Source organism: Carassius carassius, chromosome 17 (assembly GCF_963082965.1).
Source record: "Carassius carassius chromosome 17, fCarCar2.1, whole genome shotgun sequence".
NCBI classification, from domain to species: domain Eukaryota; kingdom Metazoa; phylum Chordata; class Actinopteri; order Cypriniformes; family Cyprinidae; genus Carassius; species Carassius carassius.
The window spans coordinates 15,769,813-15,792,819 of NC_081771.1; the positions used below are offsets into that span (position 1 = coordinate 15,769,813).

Here is a 23,007-nt window from a genome sequence, read left to right on the forward strand (position 1 = left end):
ACTGTTATGTAAAATAATAATAGTCAAAGTCAAAGTCACCTTTATTTATATAGCGCTTTAAACAAAATACATTGCGTCAAAGCAACTGAACAACATTCATTAGGAAAACAGTGTCAATAATGCAAAAATGATAGTTAAAGGCAGTTCATCATTGGATTCAGTGATGTCATCTCTGTTCAGTTAAATAGTGTCTGTGCATTTATTTGCAATCAAGTCAACGATATCGCTGTAGATGAAGTGTCCCCAACTAAGCAAGCCAGAGACGACAGCGGCAAGGAACCGAAACTCCATCGGTGACAGAATGAGAAAGAAAAACCTTGGGAGAAACCAGGCTCAATTGGGGGGCCAGTTCTCCTCTGACCAGACGAAACCAGTAGTTCAATTCCAGGCTGCAGCAAAGTCAGATTGTGCAGAAGAATCATCTGTTTCCTGTGGTCTTGTCCTGGTGCTCCTTTGAGACAAGGTCTTTACAGGGGATCTGTATCTGGGGCTCTAGTTGTCCTGGTCTCCACTGTCTTTCAGGGATGTAGAGGTCCTTTCTAGGTGCTGATCCAGCATCTGGTCTGGATACGTACTGGATCCGGGTGACTGCAGTGACCCTCTGATCTGGACACAGACTGGATCTGGTGGCTACGGTGACCTCGGAAAAAGAGAGAAACAGACAAATATTAGCGTAGATGCCATTCTTCTAATGATGTAGCAAGTACAAAGGGTGTTATGGGAAGTGTTTCCGGTTCCGGTTTACCTAATTAATGCAGCCTAAAAATCCTTTAACGGATTTGGATAATAAAAGCATATTAGTATGTTATGTGTATGCCAGGTTAAAGAGATGGGTCTTTAATCTAGATTTAAACTGCAAGAGTGTGTCTGCCTCCCGAACAATGTTAGGTAGGTTATTCCAGAGTTTGGGCGCCAAATAGGAAAAGGATCTGCCGCCTGCAGTTGATTTTGATATTCTAGGTATTATCAAATTGCCTGAGTTTTGAGAACGTAGCGGACGTAGAGGATTATAATGTAAAAGGAGCTCATTCAAATACTGAGGTGCTAAACCATTCAGGGCTTTATAAGTAATAAGCAATATTTTAAAATCTATGCGATGCTTGATAGGGAGCCAGTGCAGTGTTGACAGGACCGGGCTAATATGGTCATACTTCCTGGTTCTAGTAAGAACTCTTGCTGCTGCATTTTGGACTAGCTGTAGTATGTTTACTAAGCGTGCAGAACAACCACCCAATAAAGCATTACAATAATCTAACCTTGAGGTCATAAATGCATGGATTAACATTTCTGCATTTGACATTGAGAGCATAGGCCGTAATTTAGATATATTTTGGGATGGAAAAATGAAGTTTTACAAATGCTAGAAACGTGGCTTTCTAAGGAAAGATTGCGATCAAATAGCACACCTAGGTTCCTAACTGATGACGAAGAATTGACAGAGCAACCATCAAGTCTTAGACAGTGTTCTAGGTTATTACAAGCAGAGTTTTTTTTATAATTTTATAATAATCACAAAGTACCTTTAAAATTCAGTAGTATTATACTGATCATTTTGTGTCTATTAATTAATGAATTATAATAGATGAATAAAATAGTATTTATTAATACTAAATATAGTATTTTTTATTAATAATAATAATTACTAAATATTTTTTATTGATAATAATTGCAATTGTGTGTGTGTGTGTGTGCTTTTGTTTTGTTCTTTAACAAATAATCCACACACAGTTTCATACTGTTAAAAAGTATTTTTGGCCAGTAAATTGGTGATTGGTCAATGTGGCTAAATTTTAGTTTTAGAGCCTGCATTTGGGTTATTAGCATCAAGGCATTTCCTGGTTTTATCAAGTTTGTGCAGGAAATCCATGAGAGTCATTGTTTTTCTTGTATATTTTTACAGCGAGGCTAATTTGAAGGCTCCAGGGAATAAGCTCACCAAGTCGGCCTCTCTGCCTGGTCAAAATGGAAATCCAACTTTCGCAGCTGTAGCTGCTGGTTATGACAAAAGCCCTGGTGAGTTTGCATGGATGCATGAACAGGAAATTTGAGGTCTTTACTGATTATCATTATTTTAACGCTGATATATATATATTTTAAAGTGCCCCTTGCCACAGATTTACATGTAAATGTTATACAAGTGGTGTGCTGTTGTACAGGTGGCAGTGGCTCAGCTAGTAAAGCTGACAGTCTGGGGAAGGTGACACTGTCTCACATGACATCAGTGGAGAGCGATGGATCTGACAGGTGCAGTGGCTTATAATGAAACATCACTTAACCTTCTTTCTCATCTGTTTTACAAATATATTTATAATTGTGAAAGATTTATAAAAATTATAATTATCTTTTTAGCTCTGGACTGTGGAGCCCAATAGACACCACCAGCAGCCCCAGTTTTGGGCCGGTTAATGCTTTTTCTGCTTTTGGACCCAACAACCCACTAAATCTTTCTGGAGGTATGCAAAATGTTTATATAAAAAATGCAAAAGGTTAAAATAAAATTGCATTCAATGTATGTAACCAATATTGTGGTTCTTCTCTGTATTAGTTTTCAGAGGCATGACTGTTCCCAAGAGTTCAGAGCCCCAGCAGAGTTGGCCTGACTACACTCCAATGTCCCCGACCATCTGGGATACTGAGCCAAATAATTCCTGGGCTACCAGCACTGGATCTCCTGCAACTCCAACAACTGTAAGATATCGCTTACTTGACACATTGTCATGTCTCCTTCAGATGGACACCTGTGATCCCAAAGAGCATCACAGAAATGACTGTGACTTTTTTGATATCAAGGTTATTTTCAAATTAATCTTGAACCATCACACACTAAGTGTTTGGATCAGCAGTTTTTTTAAAATACATTTATTCAGCAAGGGTGCATCAAATTGATCAAAAGTCACAATAAAGACATTTATAATGTTACAAAATATTTGTATTTTAAATAAATGCTGCTCTTTTAACTTTCCATTCCATTGTAAAATACTCATTTTTGCAAAATCGCCATGTCTTTTTTTTCTTGCAAACCGTTCTGCATAATGCTATTATCGTTTGTAGTTTTGATCAAAGAAATGCAGCCATTATATTATATATATATATATATATATATATATATATATATATATATAGCCAGATACTTAACATTTTTCAGATTACCCATGACTGTATGTAAAGGTAGTTCTGCAGGTTATGAGATGAAAATCTTTCTCTTTCTGCCTGTCTTCAGTCCATTTTGGGGAGTGCGCACAGTCCCTGGTCCTTCAGCAGGTCCATCTGGTCCACTGGCAGTGACTCCACCCTGCACTCCTTCAGTCCTCCTACCTCCTCCGCTCTCCCTAACTTGGTCAGCCACACTGCGCCGCCCACACCTCCCCCCAGTGACATAGGCCGCACCTACAACCCCTGGAGCATGGGGTGGTCTCCCTCTCTCAGTCGCTTGAACTCGGAGCCCTGGCCTAACAGCCCTGACAACAACAACGGCATCTGAGACACAACAGCCCACTGGGCAACAGAGAAAATGCAGTGGTTTCTAATCTTATTTTATTTTTCCTGGTTGAACAGTATGTTGTACACCAAGATCATTTTAATTATTGGAAGAAATCTGGACCAATGTCCACTGGAAACCCAGTATTGCATTTACAAGTCCCCCTCAAAATACAATCCTATTTATTTTAGTGGAGTATCATAAAAATGCCTTAAGTTCGAAGATTGAAGACATTGGCTTAAAATGCTATTGCCCTGGTAGGGGTGTTTTTCTTTACGATTTTAGATATTTCCTGTTTTGAGTGATACTGCATTGGAATTAAAGTATATGGTCCAGTATTACTGTATTAAAATGCAGGATGCAGTGTTACTCAACCTTAAAATAAGCACTTTGTGTAAAACCCCACTCCTACAATACTGTCATTTTGGTTTAAGATGTTTTCATTCATTTTAGAGCATTTTCCGGCCATATTTGTTGGTTGATTTAACTTTTGGAAACATACAAGTGGTTGCTAAGACTATAATTACCACATTGATTTGAACCCCTCCGAGTCAAAGCCAAATCGTAAATGAATTCAGGATTCAGATTTTATTTTATTTTTTTAATTGCCCTCTGCTTAAAGTGAAAAGCTTCATTTGCTGAAATTGGCTTTTAATTTGAGGGAGCTTAAAGAACTTGAAATGTGTTCTGTGCGTCATTCATTTGTCACTTCAAGAGTGAATGTTTTGGTCACATTGGTTGAAATAAACATATCAGGCTGGAATATTGACTTCTCATTTTATTTCTGCCTAAATTTAAGTTCAAGAAGTTTAATCCAATTCTTCTGAAGAGACCTTATCACTTTATATGATGAATAGAATTAATTTAGGCTTTTCCTTTCATATTTAAACGGACCAATGAATGGCTAATAATGGATTCCTTTTATGACATCTTTGTAAACTTTCTGAAGCATCAATGTTTTGGTTGTGCGAATAGGAATCTACAGTGGCCCAGTGGTGCACAACACAACGCAAAAGACTAATTTAGTTGTTTCCATTGTGTTGTGGAGATTACAGAAGGGTAGTTGCACCAATAAATTCCAAAGGATGCTACATTTGAAAATGGAAATCTTTTAATACAAATATATCGCAAAGAAGCATTTCTATGCTATTTGTAAAGCTGCGTTCAGCATCAAGCTGAACTTTTTAAGATCACATGTCCTCATCACAAAGACACAATGGTCTTTCTTCAGTGTATTTGCTGGGTCCACAACCATCATGCCTCGTCCCAGCTGACCATGCACTTCCACACGAACTGCACACTGTAAAGTCTCTGTGATCACGCTGCTGTCCAAACAAGCTGCCACAGCGAAGGCGTCGTAGGGTACAAACCCACACCCAAAGAGCAAATCTTTGTTGATGATTCGAGGTTCTCTAGAGTAGGCCCAGCACTTGGAGGTTATCTTCTTCATGAATCGAGCAGCTGATGTATCCTGATTGACCAGCTCATCAAAATACTCCTGGATAAATCAAGCACATAAATTAGTCAGACCTAAAATATATATTCATGTTAGAATTGATTTTGCTCAAAATGAGCAGCTCTTACCCAAGATAGTTTGTTTCTGCAAGTGAACTCCCAGGTTGCGATGTGTGTTGAGCAGGTATATTCCTCCAAAACTACATAAGCTGATTCAGCGTCCATACTAAAATTAAACTCTGCAGATGGTGTCAGATTTCCCTTGCCTGGAAAATAAACAGCAGTCAAATGAAGCTCTAGAAAGCGTCCAGATTGGGGTACATGTCCTGACCAGTGCTGTTTTTGGCACAGCCTTGGTTTTTATGTAATATATAATGCTGAAAAGTACAATTTGCTGCCGTCCATTTAAGGTGGCCAGTTTTTGTATTGCAGCTCATTTTCTTACCTTCCATGTTACCGCCCATAATGTACAGATCCTTGAGCTTCTGAGGGAGGGTGGGATCTAATCTAACAGCCAAAGCCAAGTTGGTCAATGGACCAAGAGCTATGAGCGATACCTGTGTATGATATGAGTAAACAAACAAACAGGGCTGTGCAAGTGCATTCCATTGTCAACCAGAGGGTGGCAGCACAAAATTCAGCAGGAAACAAACACTAACCCAGTGGTTCTCACCCTTTTTGACTCCAAGGGGCCCCCCATTGGCAAATATTTGAATGCCCTTAAAGATAATTCTGACACTTTTGCAGGAATGTCAATGCTGCTCAATTTCAAACTTTTTTTAAATAAACAAACTAGGAGTGTCAATATACTAAATTAAAAATTATTTTCATTAAAAAAAACTAGGGCTGTGAATCTTTGGCAAGGCAACGATTCGATTCTATTACGATTCATAGGTTTTCGATTCGATTCAATAACGATTTTTGCAAATTTAGAACGATTCAATTCGATTCGATTCACAATTAAATTCGATTAGATTAGATTATAACGATTCGATTCTGCATTCTTTAAGTGCATTCACGGGATTATTTAAATGCTTCTACTAAATTCTTTAAATGCTTAGTCAGGGGGCAAATTACAGTAGCATTTATGGTTAGAGAACCATAGGTTAGAATAAAAAAAAAAAACTTTTGTCCATTTGTTAAATGCTAGTTTAATGATGCGACATGGCATACGTAAAAATGTATGTAAGCCAAGTTTTTAAAAAAGAGCTTAAAGAGTATTATGTATTAGCTAACATTTAGTCACACCAGGGGCGTAGCCATAATTTCAGAAGTGACAGAAATGTCAAATACAATCATTTTATGTATGTAGCCTATATAATAATAATAATAATTATAATTTAATTAAAGGAATTATCTTCTTTTTTAATTACTTTTAATTAGCTGTAATAAATCAAATACACTGCTGGACAATAATCAATCATTTGTAATATATATTTTTTTCCTAATGGCAATTTTATGATTGTTTTATATACTAGGCTACATTTAATTAGCAATTATTTAAATTTTCTGCACAGAATAAGGTAGAAAATATACTTTATAGTTTCTGTACTGTAATAAATGTCAATTAGCACTGCATCATTCATAAATTGTTTGTGGTTTTTTTTTAGTTTCATCAGTTCATTCCGCTTTTATTCAGTTTAGTTGCAGATATAGCCTGGCACGTCTATGAGAGCGAGATCGCTTCTCTTTCAGTGTGAAAACATCTTCATCTCTATATAACTTTTCCTCTCCATCAGCGAATGATTCTGAGAGAAAACGCGCCAGATGTCTGTTTGCTAATGAAACAAACGCTACTTTCATGCATCTGATTATCAGATAAATCTCGCGCTCTTATTTCAAGGTCGTTGTTAATGCTGTGGTTAATTTTAACAGTTTCCTTCGTATATTTGGTTCATCCGCATTGTTTAAAAACATTTATCATTCAATGGATCTGTGCGTATGATTTAGACACTTATATTTCTGCTCCGTCCATGCAATAAATACAGCTGTCGACGGCTCAGGTAACTCCGTCGGTAAGATGCAGAGAGCCATTGACAAACTACAGAAAAGTAAAACTACTTCACGTTAGCATTACTGGACACGAGTCCTATAGATCACACGTCAGCTGCGTCAGAGACGAACGGAGTGCGAGCGCAATCCTGTGACAGTCTCGGTAAACAATGGAGCGCGTGAAGGACAGAAAAGAGGCACGATTCACGAACACTCTTCAAGGTCTCCATTAATTCGTGCGTGTAGTAATTTAATGTGTATACATTTCGAAAGCATTGAATCGCTATAGAAATCGCGATTCACGATTCAAAAATCATGTTTCAAGATCGATGCATATGAATCGACAGGGTTTGTAATCGATGCATCGAGAAAACGAGTGAATCGTTACACCCCTAAAAAATACTGTTTCATAATTTCATCGTTTCAATAACAACATTCTTCATGGTTTACAATATATTACCAATGTCATTGGACTTTAGGTCCGAGGTTTTGTGATTATAGGGTTTTTCATTTATTTTATTAATTTCTACCAAATTTTAGAACCGTAATTCTTAAATAAAAATGCCAGATATTAAGGGAATTAATTAAAATAATAAATTAATGATTTCAGCTGATACCTTTTTCTTTTAGTGGTTTTGTTTAGTTTTCAACTCATCTTGTTGTTATGAGGGTATACTAGGATGTCTTTATGTAATGTTCTTAAACTCTACACGGCAAAATAAAATAAACACAAAACCTTGGGAAAAAAGTCCACAGTGCCTCAAAATTTAGCTTTAATTCAGAACATAAGGCAAGCAAAAAAATGCATATGTTGACACAAAATGTTACCTTTGCTTAAACTGTTCTTAAATATTTCTTTTTATTAAACTTTTTAAATCAGTATTTTAGAAATAAAGTTATTAAATAGCTATTGCTTACCTCTCCCTGGTTTTCATTTACCAGTCTTATTAAAGCATGAACAGCATGCTCTTTCTGAATCTGCCCTTTCCAAATCTCTGAGTTCTCCAGAACATCTCCAAGTCCATCTGTGCCAAAGTGATCTTTAAATCCTGTCACAGGTCCGATTAGAGGACCAGCAGACCCTTTAAAAACTGGAATCTGAGGTCAAAACAATGCAATACAATGTGATCTTAACATCATATTAGGTCTTGACAGCTGTTTTGGTGCTCCTACAATTGCACTGACCTGGGTTTGTTGACAGACTGTCAGAACCCGCATCACATTCTGACACACATTATCCACATCAGTATTCCCGAAGCAGCAGGTGATGCCCAACACCTTCACACCAGGAGCTGCCAGAGCAACTATGATAGCCAGAGCATCATCTATGCCACAGTCTGTGTCGATTATCAGCAGCTTCTGAGCCATGCTGCTTAGATTCTGGAAACATTGGTTTGGTAAAGGCATTTAATCATTTACAACAAGGAAAACAGAGTTGGAATGTAAACTATGGAGATAAGTAACTAGTTAATTTGTAACCAACTCAGTACTTGGTTGCACCATTTGTTCTTAAGGTGAGACATAGCAAGTAGGTCATAAGATTTCTGTAAAGCAATGTGTAATCAAGTTAACTTTAAATTTAACGTGATATAAGTGAAAGATTTACATGATGTGTATAAAAAAAACAGACAACATAATATACATGAAAATTAAACATATATTCTTTATTATTGTAGTTGTTATCTCTATCTACCTATTTATACAAACTTTTAATCGGGTCACTTTCTGCAGGTTAATTCTTAAACTGCAAAAATGCTAATGCATATGCCTTTGTAACGTGGTAAACATTTTCAATAAATCGTTTCATCATGGAATCCCTTTAGTTTTGAGTCATAATTCATAAACTCGCTTTAACTGTTGCTCACCTACTCCGGTCTTGACTTGCACCCGCTTCAGGTCATTGGCAACTGGCAAGCAACAGTTCGAGGAGTATGGTCCACTTTTAAAACCACCACGCTCGTCTTCCTCTGAAAGATTTAACCAACGAACTGGAACTATCATACAGACTATCTACATTTACAAAACTATCTGCCATAACATGAAATGTTTTATACAGACATTCTTAAAATATGTATATTATTATGTTAGACTGTTATTTAGACCGTTTAAATCCGATGTAAGAAAGATTTAAATGTATTATGTCGTACAACACCCCTGTGTTTGAGATTGGTAGAGCCCGTTGAAACACAACTAACGTTAGGTAATCCAACAGAGAGGTCGTGCAGCGCATTATAATGAATCTATTCTTGCAGAATTGGCCAAGTAGGTGCTCTTTTTCCATTATTTTAATGATGATTAAGTAACAATGGATAAATGTTTGCGTCGTGAAATCACGTTTCATGTTCTTTCGTAGAGCCTTTTGATGGCTACAGTGATGCTGCTTAGCTATTACTGTATTCATGTGTCTGTCTTATTTATACGGTGTCTGTTGTGGTGTAAACTTATATTGCGGCGGTTTATCTTGTACGTTAATCAAGTCCTGGAGTGTATTGTTGCCTTGCCTGCCGACCGTCATCGATGCAGAATGACCTAAACAATGGTTACTGTTGACGATGATGATGATGTAGGAGAAATTCAACCATGTGGGACGATGCTTCCATCTTTGTAAACGGCGAAACATAGTTTAAAGCTGCTGTCAGTGTCAGCTGTGACTGGCCTATTATTTTCTTCCAACATGTCATCTATAGCAGTCTCTGGCCTAGTTTAGGACTATGTAATCAATGGAGGCAACAGTCTCATACCACACCTTAGTTCACAAAAATCCACCATACGTATATTATTTCAGGTATTTGTTTTTGTGCACATGAATGGTTGTAGTTATGCTCAGAGCTGGGTAGATCACTTACAAACTGTAGTCTGCTACTGAGTACAGATCACATGGTGAAAACTGTAGTTAGTAACAGTTACTCCTTTTAGATAATGTATTTTGACTACTTTTTAGATTACTTTTTATCAAACTTGTCTTAAGCTTACCATCAAATGTACCGCATTGACATAAAAATCACAAGAGAAAAATGTATTCCTTGAAATATTTCTTTCTGTCTATTTTTGAGAATTTAATCAAAGCTAAATGGAATGACTCGCGGTAGCATTTTTTTGGAAAGGAACATTTAAATCAGGAAAAATGGTATCTAACCATACAATCCATAAAAAAGTAACCATATGAGCTTTTTAAAATGTAATACAAGTACTTAATTTTTGGAATCTGATTACATAATCCAGATTGCATGTAATCAGTTACTTCCCAGAACTGGTTATGTTAGGTGTTAGATACATGAAAAAGGCTAACATTCAAAGCAATCTTAAAATATTATTCCTATTTAGGGATCCGTGTGGCATATTCAACATATGTAATCTTGTGACAAATAACCTTGAATCAGAGATCCTCATGACTGTGACGAGTGTATTTCTATCCTTGGCATAACCCTAAGAAATTCACTGATGCACATGTCTCAGAAATTCATTCAAATAGGTTTGATAAAAAAAGAGGTCTGTTTTTTTTTTTTTTTTTTTTTTTTTTAAAATTACTATTATTGAGCGAGGATGCATTAAAACGAAACCAAAAATGACAGTACAGACAAATGATTTCTATTTCAAATAAATGCCCTTTTTATTGATCAAAAATGTATGACAGAAAAACCGTATAATTATTGCTTTTATTTAATTGTATATATCATACATTTCTTCATCTATTCAGTTTCTAAGTATATGTCTGTTTGTCTTGTTCTTAATTGTAGTCATTGGATGAGATTCCTTCTTTGAGCTCTCTTCTTGGATCAAGTACGTGACAGGTGGAGCTCATCTGTAGCTTATTCTCTTAACCATCATCCCAGTTCTTCGTTCAATGCCTAACACTGTGGAAAGTGAAGGCTCCAAGGTATCTGCTAGTACTGATCAGGAGGCCCCATCACGGGCCCCAGCCAGAGAGGATGAGCGTGAGCGCAGCTTCCTGAGTCCGATGACGCGTGATGCGCTGCGGGTACGACGGGCCTCCAGCGCAGAGCTCCAGCTTCCATGGACCTGCCCTGTAACACACTCCCGAGAGAAGTTCTACACCGTCTGCTCGGACTATGCACTGCTCAACCGAGCCCGACCCATTAACACATCTGAAGATACGCCACCGACCAACACAGACACCACATCATTAGTCAAGACCAGCGCTACAACCCCTTCCCAGTGTCACTCAGGGGGGAACTGTGATATGGAGGTTGTGTCATCCAGCAACAAGCCTGTGCTCGCCTGGGAGATTGACACCTCTGATTTTGATGCGGTTTTAACACGGAAAGCCAGAACAAGTAAGTGTCTGCAAATGTTGACTACTGTGTGTGTGTATATTTACATTACATTTAAATTGATTCATTTAGCTGACACGTAGCATTGATTCAACAAGGTGCTGAAAGCATTCTTTAGAAAAGTTGGCCCATATAGATAGGATAGCATCTTGCAGTTGATGGAGATTTGTGGGATGCACATCCAGGGCACGAAGCTCCCGTTCCACCACATCCCAAAGATGCTCTACTGGGTTGAGATCTGGTGACTGTGGGGGCCATTTTAGTACAGTGAACTCATTGTCATGTTCAAGAAACTAATTTGAAATGATTCAAGCTTTGTGACATGGTGCATTATCCTGCTGGAAGTAGCCATCAGAGGATGGGTACATGGTGGTCATATACAACAGAAATCGAGACTCATCAGACCAGGCAACATTTTTCCAGTCTTCAACTGTCCAATTTTGGTGAGCTTGTGCAAATTGTAGCCTCTTTTTCCTATTTGTAGTGGAGATGAGTGGTACCCGGTGGGGTCTTCTGCTGTTGTAGCCCATCCGCCTCAAGGTTGTGCGTGTTGTGGCTTCACAAATGCTTTGCTGCATACCTCGGTTGTATCGAGTGGTTATTTCAGTCAAAGTTGCTCTTCTATCAGCTTGAATCAGTCAGCCCATTCTCCTCTGACCTCTAGCATCAACAAGGCATTTTCGCCCACAGGACTGCCGCATACTGGATGTTTTTCCCTTTCCACATCATTCTTTGTAAAATCCTAGAAATGGTTGTTAGTGAAAATCCCAGTAACTGAGCAGATTGTGAAATACTCAGACAGAACGGCCCGTCTGGCACCAACAACCATGCCACGCTCAAAATTGCTTAAATCACCTTTCTTTCCCACTCTGACATTCAGTTTGGAGTTCAGGAGATTGTCTTGACCAGGACCACACCCCTAAATGCATTGAAGCAACTGCCATGTGATTGGTTGATTAGATAATTGCATTAATGAGAAATTGAACAGGTGTTCCTAATAATCCTTTAGGTGAGTGTATATACACATATATACATTTATAGTTATTTCAATCCGCTGAAGTCAGAAAAATCATTAATTGAGATTCTGTTGATGGTACTAATTATATATATATATATATATATATATATATATATATATATATATATATATATATATATATATATATATATATATATATATATATATATATATATATATATATATTGTTTATTTTATTTTATTATAAGTTTCTCCAGAATTTGACAATGTATAACATTTCGGAAACATTTCATTTACCGGTATTTGTTTTTATAATCACACTTTCTATCTTTCTCACACAATATATGGTAAATGGATTTTAAAACATGAAAATATATAGCTGCATACACTACCAGTCAAAAAGGTATAGAACAGTAAACCTTTTTATGTTCTTTTTTAAGAATTCTCTACTGCTCACCAACCCTGCTTTTAAACACCGCAAAAGCATTAATATTTTTTACTATTTAAAATAACTGATTTCTATTTAAATATATTTTTGAATAAAACATGTTCCTGTGATCAAAGCAACATTTTCAGCATCATTACTCCAGTCTTCAGTGCCACGTGATCCTTCAGAAATCATTCTAATATGCTGATTTGCTGTTCAAGAAGCATTTAGTTTTTATTAATAAAAACAAATAAATATTATTAATATTTAAAACAGTTGGGTACATTTATCTCAGGATTCTTTGATGAATAGAAATATAAAAAGATCAGCATTTATCTGAAATAAAAAGATTTTTTAGCATTATACAATATAACATTCAAAAGCTTGAAATCAGTATAATTTATTTATTTATTAATTAATTTATTTGGGGGGGGGGGTGCATCAAATTAATCAAAAGCTTCATAGCCCATGGTGATTGATGATAAAGACATTTATATTGTATAAAAAAATATATATTTCAGATAAATGCTGTTCTTCTGAACTTTCTATTCATTAAAGCAACCTGAAACAATTCTACTCAGATGTTTTCAACATATTTACATGAATAATAATTATAATAATGTGTTTTTTGAGCAGCAAATCAGAAAAGGATCATGTGACTGGAGTAAAAAAAATCAGCTTGGCGATCACAGGAATAAATTATTTTAAAATGTATTCTAATAGAAAGTAGTTACTTTAAATAGTAAAAATATTTCACAATATTACTGCTTTTATTGTGTTTTGGATCAAAGAAATGCAGGCTTGGTGAGCAGAAGAGAATTCTTTAAAAAAAAACATTCAAAATCGTACATTTCAAAATCTTTTGACTGGTAGTGTATATATTTCAGGATGGGGATCATCTTGTTTGGAGGTCCTTGCCGTCCAAAATTTTGAAAACTCCTGCTGTAGACCACATAATATCTTTATAAATATATTTTTAGGCTTATGAACTATGAAAATAATTATAAACTAATTATAAAATACCAGGAAAAAAAGTTTCAGGGTCATTTTATATCTACAAGCTGTTGAGCAGTAATATGCCAGGAAAATGAGCTCATACTGTCCATCTGCTGTGGTTTATGTAACTCCAGAGATGGCCTTACTGACACTAGTTACTGTGAAACATGGTTTTCACATCAAAGAACCTAACAGACTATGTTTTAATTTGAAATTAATCCCAGATTTAAGAGTTTATAGAAAGAATGTATTGGATGTGTGCCATCACTCATTACTTGAACAAAAGAAGTCTATGGATGACTACACGATTGCTGATCTGAGGAATCATTGCCGAGACGAAGAGCACAGGGCAGATTTGGAATGATAATCATCATGCTCTCTACATGTGTTTAATGAGGCTAAACATTGAGCCTGCCTTTATCCCCACTACAGCTAATATATCTACTTGCTCCTAGTAGATATGTGTGTAAATTTGAACCAGCATGAGTCTTAATATATTACTTAGAATGTTATTAAATGATTAAGTCTGTGTTGTTTCTCAGGTAATTTAAAGAAATTCAACTCTAAGAAAATGAAATCATCTGACAGACCAAGCAGAAATCTGCAAGATCTCCCAGCACAAGCGTCTCTGGAGGAGATCAAACAGAGAAAAGTCTTGGACCTCCGTAGATGGTAATTCACTCATTGGAAGGAGAAATGAGACTCAAGAGTGCAAGTTTAACAACCGTTCCCTCTGATGTTCTAGGTACTGCATCAGCCGCCCCCAATATAAGACCTCATGTGGGATCTCTTCTCTTGTCTCCTGTTGGAACTTTCTCTACAGTACTTTAGGAGCAGGCAGGTCTGTGTGCTCCCTGATGAAATGTATGAGCACATTTTTCATTTGATGATAATATTTCAGATGGTGAATTATAGAAATTGTGAATAGAGCTGTTCAAAAATATACAAAAGAATGGGTATTTTCCGGCGCAAAAACAGCACATTCATTTGATCTATTTTAAAATTTCTAAACTGGTCTGGTAGAAATTGCAAAGAGTAACTTTGGGACTTTTTTTTAGTCTCCCACCTATTTCTCAAGAAGAAGCCCTGCACATACTTGGTTTCCAGCCTCCGTTTGAAGATATCAAGTTTGGACCATTCACTGGCAATGCCACTTTGATGCGGTAAGATTACTGTATTTATTGTTTTTCAACTGTTTCATGAATTCATTTTTGATTCATTAGATCACTGTTAAAAGGTTTGGGGTCTTAAAAGATGTCACTTTATGTTCACCATTTATTGCATTTATTTGATCAAAACACAGGCAAAACAGTAATAAAGTGAAATATTAGTACAGTGTTCTATAAAAAATAAAATGTCCAGTACATTTTCTATTTTTATATTGCTGCAGATGGTTCAGACAAATCAACGATAATTTTCGTGTTCGGGGATGCTCTTACATTCTGTACAAACCTCATGGCAGGCACAAGACAGCGGGAGAGACCGGTGTGTGAATTTTTCAATCATTTTTCATAAGAACAGAGGCTACAGCAGCATATTGTTCTTCAAATAAGCTTTTTATGTAGTTTAATCAGACAGTATTTTAAATCCAATATCCAGTCTATAAATATTTCCTTATTCTTTATGTTTAGCCTTCTTTCAGATGAACGTAAAATTGGGACACTGTACAAATTGTGAATAAAAACAGAATGCAAGGATGTGGAAGTTTCAAATTTCAATATTTTATTCAGAATACAACATAGATGATATATCAAATGTTTAAACTGAGAAAATGTATAATTTTAAGGGAAAAATAAGTTGATTTTAAATTTCATGGCATCAACAGATCTCAGAAAAATTGGGTCAAGGCCATGTTTAACACTGTGTGGCATCCCCTCTTCTTTTTATAACAGTCTGCAAACGTCTGGGGACTGAGGAAACAAGTTACTCAAGTTTAGGAATAGGAATGTTGTCCTTTTCTTGTCTAATACAGGTTTCTAGTTGCTCAACTGTCTTAGGTCTTCTTTGTCGCATCTTCCTCTTTATGATGCGCCAAATGTTTTCTATGGGTGAAAGATCTGGACTGCAGGCTGGCCATTTCATTGTCATGTTGGAAAATGCAAGGTCTTCCCTGAAAGAGACGACGCTTGGATGGGAGCATATGTTGTTCTAGAACTTGGATATACCTTTCAGCATTGATGGTGCCTTTCCAGATGTGTAAGCTGCCCATGCCACACGCACTCATGCGACCCCATACCATCAGAGATGCAGGTTTCTGAACTGAGCGCTGATAACAACTTGGGTTGTCCTTGCCCTCTTTAGTCCGGATGACATGGCGTCCCAGTTTTCCAAAAAGAACTTCAAATTTTGATTCGTCTGAACACAGAACAGTTTTCCACTTTGCCACAGTCCATTTTAAATGAGCCTTGGCCCAGAGAAAACGCCTGCGCTTCTGGATCATGTTTAAATATGGCTTCTTTTTTGACCTATATAGAGTTTTAGCCAGCAACGGTGAATGGCACAGTGGATTGTGTTCACCGACAATGTTTTCTGGAAGTATTCCTGAGCCCATTGTGTGATTTCCATTACAGTAGCTTTCCTGTATGTGATGCAGTGCCGTCTAAGAGCCCGAAGATCACGGGCATCCAGTATGGTTTTCTGGCCTTGACCCTTACGCACAGAGATTGTTCCAGATTCTCTGAATCTTTGGATGATATTATGCACTGTAGATGATGATAACTTCAAACTCTTTGCAGTTTTGCTCCACTATTTTTCGCCGCAACATTGGGGGAATTGGTGATCCTCTGCCCATCTTGACTTCTGAGAGACACTGCCACTTTGAGAGGCTCTTTTTATACCCCATCATGTTGCCAGTTGACCTAATAAGTTGCAAATTGGTCCTCCAGCTGTTCCTTATATGATGTACTTTTCACTTTTACGGCCTCTTATTGCAACCTGTCCCAACTTTTTTGGAATGTGTAGCTCTCATGAAATCCAAAATGAGCCAATATTTGGCATGACATTTCAAAATTTCTCACTTTTAACATTTGATATGTTATCTATATTCTATTGTGAATAAAATGTATGATACTTGTAAATTATTCCATTCCTTTTTTACTCACAATTTGTACAGTGTCCCAACTTTTTTGGAATCGGGTTTATAGTTTATATATTGTTAGAGCACATTATATTGTGGTAGAGCATGTTTCTTCATTCTAGCTGAGGGGGCACTGCTGAAGCTGACGCAGGGGCTTAAAGACGAGTCCATGGCCTACATTTACCACTGTCAGAATCACTACTTCTGTCCTGTGGGCTATGAAGCTACACCACTAAAAGCAGCCAAAGCTTACAGGTATAACATACCGCAAATTTGGCATTCATTTATTGCTTAATACTGACCCTGGGCCACACTTATTGTGGTGCACCAGTATCATATTATCAAAAGACATGAAAACATAAACTACTGTATTAACCTCTACCACTTTTATAAGATCCTACTCTAATCAAGAATTAATTAATTTGTTTTTTAAGGGGGCCACTGCCACTTAATGAGATGGAGCACTGGATTCTCATTGGTGAACCAAGCAGGAAACACCCTGCAATCCACTGTAAAAAGTATGGTTCATTTTATGGCATTGTTTTCTTTGGTGAAATTATGAACAAATTATGATTCTGCATTTCTGACCTTGTTTACAATCAGATGGGCAGATATTGTGACAGATCTGAACACCCAAAACCCAGAATACTTTGACATTCGCCACATAGAGAGAGGCATTCAGTATCGCAAAACCAAAAAAGTAAGGAACTTCGAACTATGGTGATGGTATTTCTACAATAACCTAAATATTATAAAGAAATATGTCTTTAGGACAGTGTCTGAATGTTGCATCCTGATTTTCTTATAGGTTGGAGGCAATCTGCATTGCATCATGGCCTTCCAGAGAGTCAACTGGCAAAAGTTGGGACCATGGGCACTGAATTTGGAAAATCTGAGGCATGATCTCCACCATCAGGCTCCAGAACACAGAGGTCAAGCTGCGCCAGAGGATGGTTCTGAGGAGCGAGCAGAGAAACGTCTGGGCAGATCCCTCAGTATGGGGAACAAGTCTGAGAATGCCTGGAAGCGTTTGTCCAACACAGAGTACAGGCACAGAAGCTCTCCAGACAGTGACCTAGATGAAGACATAACTGACTAAATCTAAAGTGTCCAACCCTCCTCCTGATGAGCCAATTGAGTTTTCGACAGTTTTAAACACGAATATTTACCTTCCCATGTTGTTAGCAATAATGGAAAGTTAGAATTGCATATCATAGATGAGGTTGCAAGCAAAAAGGTGGGGTTAATGCTCTGGTAATTATAAGGAAGAAGCCATTTGTGGAGGGTGCCACAATTTTACAGGAAATTCCAGAGCCCTCAGTAATGTGGCATTAAATTAAGATTAGAAATACTTAAAGGGGTCATATGATGTGATTTAAAAATTTTCGTTCTCTTTGGAGTATTAAAAGCTCTTGGTACATGAAGAAGATCTGTAAAGTTGCAAAGACTAAAGTCTCAAATCCAAAGAGATATTCTTTATCAAATTTAGGACTACCACGCCCCCCTAAAACGGTTTGTTCAAACACACACCCACATGTCTACGTCACTATGTGGAAATATTTGCGTAATGCCGCCCAAATGTTCACACAAAGAAAGAAGGTGTGGTATCAGGAACCACAGGCTTGTGCACTGCAAACACATACGAGCTTCATCACTTGTGTCTGTCACACGATTTTTGAAAGTTGAAGCTCGCAATTTTGGAAAGGAGTGTTACATTTCCGACAAGTGCTTGCGGTGGTCAGTTGGCCAATCAGAGCAGACTGCGATTGTAGGAAGGAGGGACTTTGTAGAAAACTATGCTTTTGAGAGAGGCGGGGCATAGAGGACCTACAATAATGTAAAGTATTTGAAAAAATATAATGTGTTTTTTTTTTTTTTTACGTCAATGTATTCTGTTACACCAAATACACAAAATAATGAGCTTTAAAAAAGCATCATACGACCCCTTAAAAAATGCTGTCTCTCCAAGACATTGAGTCACATCCTGTAGGTCAAAATGCTGCTTTCTTTAAACATATTGTGGGTAAACTAATCATTATATAAATGTGCAATTAACTGCACTAAAGGTGTGACCGCACCTTAAGTGTACGAAGAACATGAAGTGAATATTTAGCATCATTTCATTTCAGTTATATACTATTTGGTGGATTTTTATGCTACTGATGGTAGATCATTGGAGGACAGTATGGACTGAAAAAGGACACTGTTCTTTATGAAGAAAAAATGGCTTTATTAAAGTCTAAAAAAAACAAACTAAGTCAAGGTCGTTATAAAGATATCAGACTGTTTAATAATGTGACAATTTGATATGTCAATGGATCTGATTGTGACAGTCCAATAAGATGGTGCCACCTTATTGTAAATAGCAACTTGAAAGATTACAATCACGTTCTTTGTGAAACGCTGTGAGCTACGATTGCATGATTGCTTCCATGTCATGTGAATTGTGATTTGGTTTTCCTTTAACACAGCAACATCTAATGTATGATGTGCAAGTCATAACAAATCTCATACTCATCTAGTGTGTTGGTATTATTTTTAATTATAAATAAAATCTTTATACATCTTCTTACACATCACTGCATTATTTCAGAATCAACTTAAAGATGTCATGGTGCTCGATGAGTCATGGCTATACATGTAGTTGTTCTTTCAGCTCAGTAATATCAGCAGGACCAACACGGCAGCAGCCAACTGTTGACAGAAATCAACACTCCGTGAGTCAGCGTAACTGGAAAGAACAAGTCATAGTAGAAAAGTCTTTCTTATTTGAAATCATGGAACTTACACAATTAACCAAATTTCAGTTTTAAGGCCCTATGAAAGTTTTTCTTTTTTCTTTAATGAAATACAGACAACAGCCTTGATTTGAAACTGTATTACTTTCCTAAATAAGAGTATTTAAAAACATCAATCTGATCTCAAAAATATAAATAAAAGATGTAGAAAAGAGCGATTATTTAAGATAGGGAAGATTTCTGTGATGAAACAATCAAAAATAAATGTGCATTTTTTTTTTTTTCAGGTCCTTGAAATTTTCAATTGTCAATGGAAACAAAAATCAATAGCAATTATAACTTTCTATTGTAACTTATGATTAACCTTACCCTGTCTTGGGGTCCCATTCTTCTCCACTGTTAGGATAGACCACCCAGCTCAAATCTGCTTTCTTGTGTGACTTGGCTGACTCTAGAAGTGGTTTCACTAACGAAGCAGGACAACAGTTCACCCCTACGGCCACCAGCTGTGAGGACCTACAAGCCACCTGAACTGCCTCAGAAAATTTCCTCCCGCTTGAAATATTATGAATGTCCGGAAACACATGAACTGCATTAGTAGCAATGTCTAACTCATGAGCATAAACAGTTGCAAGTGTTTTATGAATGAAATTTGGCATAAGATAACATATCATATAATGCAATGTATCAGTCACCTTACAAGAAAAGGAAAGCCAGGCTTTAGCTTCAAGAAATTCTTGGAGTACTTCTACCAAAGTCTCCGCCTCTTTAAGACCTGGAATGGTCTCCATGGCAACAAGATCAGCTCCGGCTTTTACTAAGCACTGAATTTGAAGACAATGCCAGTCTTTCAACTCCTAGGACAAAGGGAAAACATGCACTTGAAATTCTTATGTGTTGGCAGCTTGGGTGGACAGAGAGCTTCATCCTGCATTACCTCCACTGTCATCTTGTCCTCATCATAGGCTCATTTGTACTCTGACCCATCATGTAAAAATGCCCCATATGGACCCACTGAACCTGCAACCACAGGCTCTCTTCTGTCTTATGGGGGAATTATTCTTTTTTTTTTTAATATAAATGTACATTCAAAACAAAGTTTGGGGTCATTAGGATGTTTTTGAATTCAGTATCTTATGCCCACCAAGGCTGTATTTATTTTATGTATTTATTATACAAAAATACAGTAAAACAAAACAAAATCTACAATAACAGTTTTCTATTTTAATATATTTTAAAAAAGAAAACTTCCCCTGTGATGGTAAAGCTGAATTTTCAGCAGCCATTACTCCAGTCTTTTCAGATATATATTTTTGTCCAGAATTCTTTAATGAAAACGAAGAATTTATTTTGAAATAGTATGGTGACGTTATTTTTTCAACTCAACTATGTTATAATAATGAGATGTTATGTCATTTTAACGACATATTTTCTTGTAGTTTTTGTCATTATTACGACATAATTGACTGGAAAAAAATATTTGTGACAGCAATGCGTCCGTAAAAATTTTTCTCTTCAATAAATTTGTAATTCAAATGTCTATACTGCATTACATTAAACACTTTTTCTAAAATAATTAAATAAATCACTGTATGTATAATAAATACAGAGCAAACATATTTTACATCAGGTATGACATTTCACACTTCAGACATTGATTGACAACTCAGGTACAGAACATAATAAAGCCTATAATAACCTGTAATGTACGTCCTTGATGGCCTGTGGGTTTGTAATGCAAAATTCTTGCACTCCATAGTGGATCTCCCTGCAAATACAATATATGCGTGATTAAACTTGTTATTGTAAACAATAAGTAAAAGTACCTACCTGTAATTGAAATCCACTGGCTTCAAGTTCTGTTGCTAGCCCTCTGTCTAAAATGAATGGACTGGGATCCACTTCGACTGCTGTGGTTCAAATACTTTTCAATTTTAAACCTCAACTAAATTTTAAATCACTTTTGAAATGCAGCAAAAGACCTTTGTCTTACATTGTCATAGATTAGCAACTTTTTAAGATGAAACTTAATTTAGAAGGATTTTAAATTGTAGTCATAGCCCTGGCAAGAAGCTCTGCATAACAATAGCGAAGCGAAACTACTGCAGTGTCAAAGTCCACACCATAACAAACCCATGTGCGAGTGGTCAGAAACTACTACTACCGGGTTACGGTAAGACTCGTATAAGCGCCCTTAACATCTGTTTACTCACCACACTTAAAATCGAAGTTAGCTGAATGTTAAAACACCACGCAATATAGCTCACAGGAGGAATAGTTTATTATTTTATTCGACGGGAGCCCGTTTGATGCTGTTGCAATGGTGATGGGACTTAACAGCGAGGCGAAAGAACGGCTGTCAACAAATATTATCATTCCTTTAAAATAATTCAGACATGGTAAGTGGGAAGGTATATTTTTTCCATTCTTTGGATATGAGTATTAATGGACTCAACTCATATGACCATGAATGTTTGTTGTTGTTTTGATGGTTTTTCCCAATAAAAGAAACTCAAGTTACATAAACCTTTGAGTTTAATTGTGTTGTCTGCACTAAATATTAAATATCATAAGTACATTCTCATGTAAACATCTCATGTAAACTGTAATAAAGCGATGCATTAAGTCATAACAAGTGAAGAAGCAAGTAAACACGCGAACGTATTTAAATCCTAGTTAAATGAAGATAATGAATAATAATTTACAAAGCAAAACAGTTTTGCAACGGCCTAATTTGTCAAATAATATCTAAATGCTCTCGACGTACCGAATGCTCCCATTTGTCTGCCAGTAGATGTCAGCATTGGTCTCCTTATGCTTCTTCGAGTAACAATAGAAAGAAATCAAGAAAATGTATCTGACTAAATGTAGTTTTGGCTGGTTTCAGTAAGCTGCTTAACTGTTTCCAACTGTATTTGAAAGCTAGCTGTCTGGCTTGAGGCTCTACAACATCATGTTGAAGCTGGAGGATGCCATTGTCCACTGAAATTACAGATCCAGTTCAGTCAGAAGCTTTAATGTCATTAAGTGGAATGATATGCTTTTTTAGTGTCATTTGCTCAACAATCTGAGCCTTGTTATTTTTTGGGTAACAGGATACTTTCACCATCATCTACTTGCTCTGTTGTGCTCCTACACTATGTTTATTTTCCAATTCACATTCTGTCTCCTTAAGTAGTGTACATTGATCCATCTCCATGCAGACAGCATGAAATGTTTGCAGTGATAGCAGAGGGCAACAGCAGGTGTCTGAGAAAGTCTCAGCTTCCAAGAAGGGCTCTGAGAGGAAAGCCCTATTTTTCAGTTTTAGAGGTGGTAGATAAGCCCAACTATTTCCAGTTCGATCTGGCCAGGATCATTAACCAGGAGTCTGTGATTTTGTTGTGCTGGATTGTTAATTTAACCCCCTCAAAATGCCTTAATTCCTGCTTTCATTCCATTCAGAAAAAAAAGGGTTTTCGTGATGCTTTCCATATACTTTCCATATTTCTTCTTAGACATACAGATCCTCAGGTAACTTTGGACCCAGGCAGAATGTGGAAATATAGCTCCTTTGTGCTGTAGGGGGTGACTA

At 36.8% G+C, this 23,007-nt stretch overlaps 3 protein-coding genes and 1 pseudogene across 6 annotated transcripts in view; 2 read left to right on the forward strand and 2 right to left on the reverse strand.

The window, feature by feature from the left end:
• The window catches only part of LOC132161206 (transmembrane protein 131-like), a 35,711-nt gene extending 31,470 nt beyond the window's left edge, over positions 1-4,241 (forward strand). For both annotated transcript variants that reach the window (XM_059571094.1, XM_059571095.1), the window contains 5 exons: positions 1,901-2,013; positions 2,157-2,244; positions 2,350-2,453; positions 2,546-2,688; positions 3,221-4,241. In XM_059571094.1, the coding sequence (XP_059427077.1) occupies positions 1,901-2,013; positions 2,157-2,244; positions 2,350-2,453; positions 2,546-2,688; positions 3,221-3,481 (709 nt within the window). In that variant the 3' untranslated portion in view covers positions 3,482-4,241. The remainder of the gene's footprint in view (positions 1-1,900; positions 2,014-2,156; positions 2,245-2,349; positions 2,454-2,545; positions 2,689-3,220) is intronic.
• A 330-nt stretch (positions 4,242-4,571) lies between these two features.
• LOC132161207 (inosine-uridine preferring nucleoside hydrolase-like) lies at positions 4,572-8,344 on the reverse strand. 2 transcript variants are annotated; one of them, XM_059571096.1, is made up of 5 exons: positions 8,111-8,344; positions 7,844-8,023; positions 5,379-5,490; positions 5,063-5,199; positions 4,572-4,976 (listed from the first exon to the last, which is right to left on the reverse strand). In XM_059571096.1, exons 1-5 carry the CDS (start codon positions 8,330-8,332, stop codon positions 4,620-4,622), a joined length of 1,008 nt encoding a protein of 335 aa, XP_059427079.1. In that variant the 5' UTR covers positions 8,333-8,344; the 3' UTR covers positions 4,572-4,619. The 2 variants fall into 2 exon arrangements, with proteins under 2 accessions (XP_059427079.1, XP_059427080.1); XM_059571097.1 differs by lacking the exon at positions 7,844-8,023.
• A 736-nt stretch (positions 8,345-9,080) lies between these two features.
• Positions 9,081-18,113, forward strand: LOC132161208 (basic immunoglobulin-like variable motif-containing protein). 2 transcript variants are annotated; one of them, XM_059571098.1, is made up of 10 exons: positions 9,081-9,187; positions 10,663-11,220; positions 14,162-14,291; positions 14,365-14,460; positions 14,678-14,782; positions 15,010-15,104; positions 16,818-16,950; positions 17,130-17,213; positions 17,299-17,395; positions 17,504-18,113. In XM_059571098.1, the coding sequence occupies exons 2-10, from the start codon at positions 10,770-10,772 to the stop codon at positions 17,792-17,794; spliced, it is 1,482 nt and encodes a 493-aa protein (XP_059427081.1). In that variant the 5' UTR covers positions 9,081-9,187; positions 10,663-10,769; the 3' UTR covers positions 17,795-18,113. The 2 variants fall into 2 exon arrangements, with proteins under 2 accessions (XP_059427081.1, XP_059427082.1); XM_059571099.1 differs by lacking the exon at positions 17,130-17,213.
• Positions 18,114-19,610: 1,497 nt separating this feature from the next.
• Positions 19,611-21,570, reverse strand: LOC132091044 (homocysteine S-methyltransferase YbgG-like; annotated as a pseudogene).
• Positions 21,571-23,007: the final 1,437 nt, after the last annotated feature.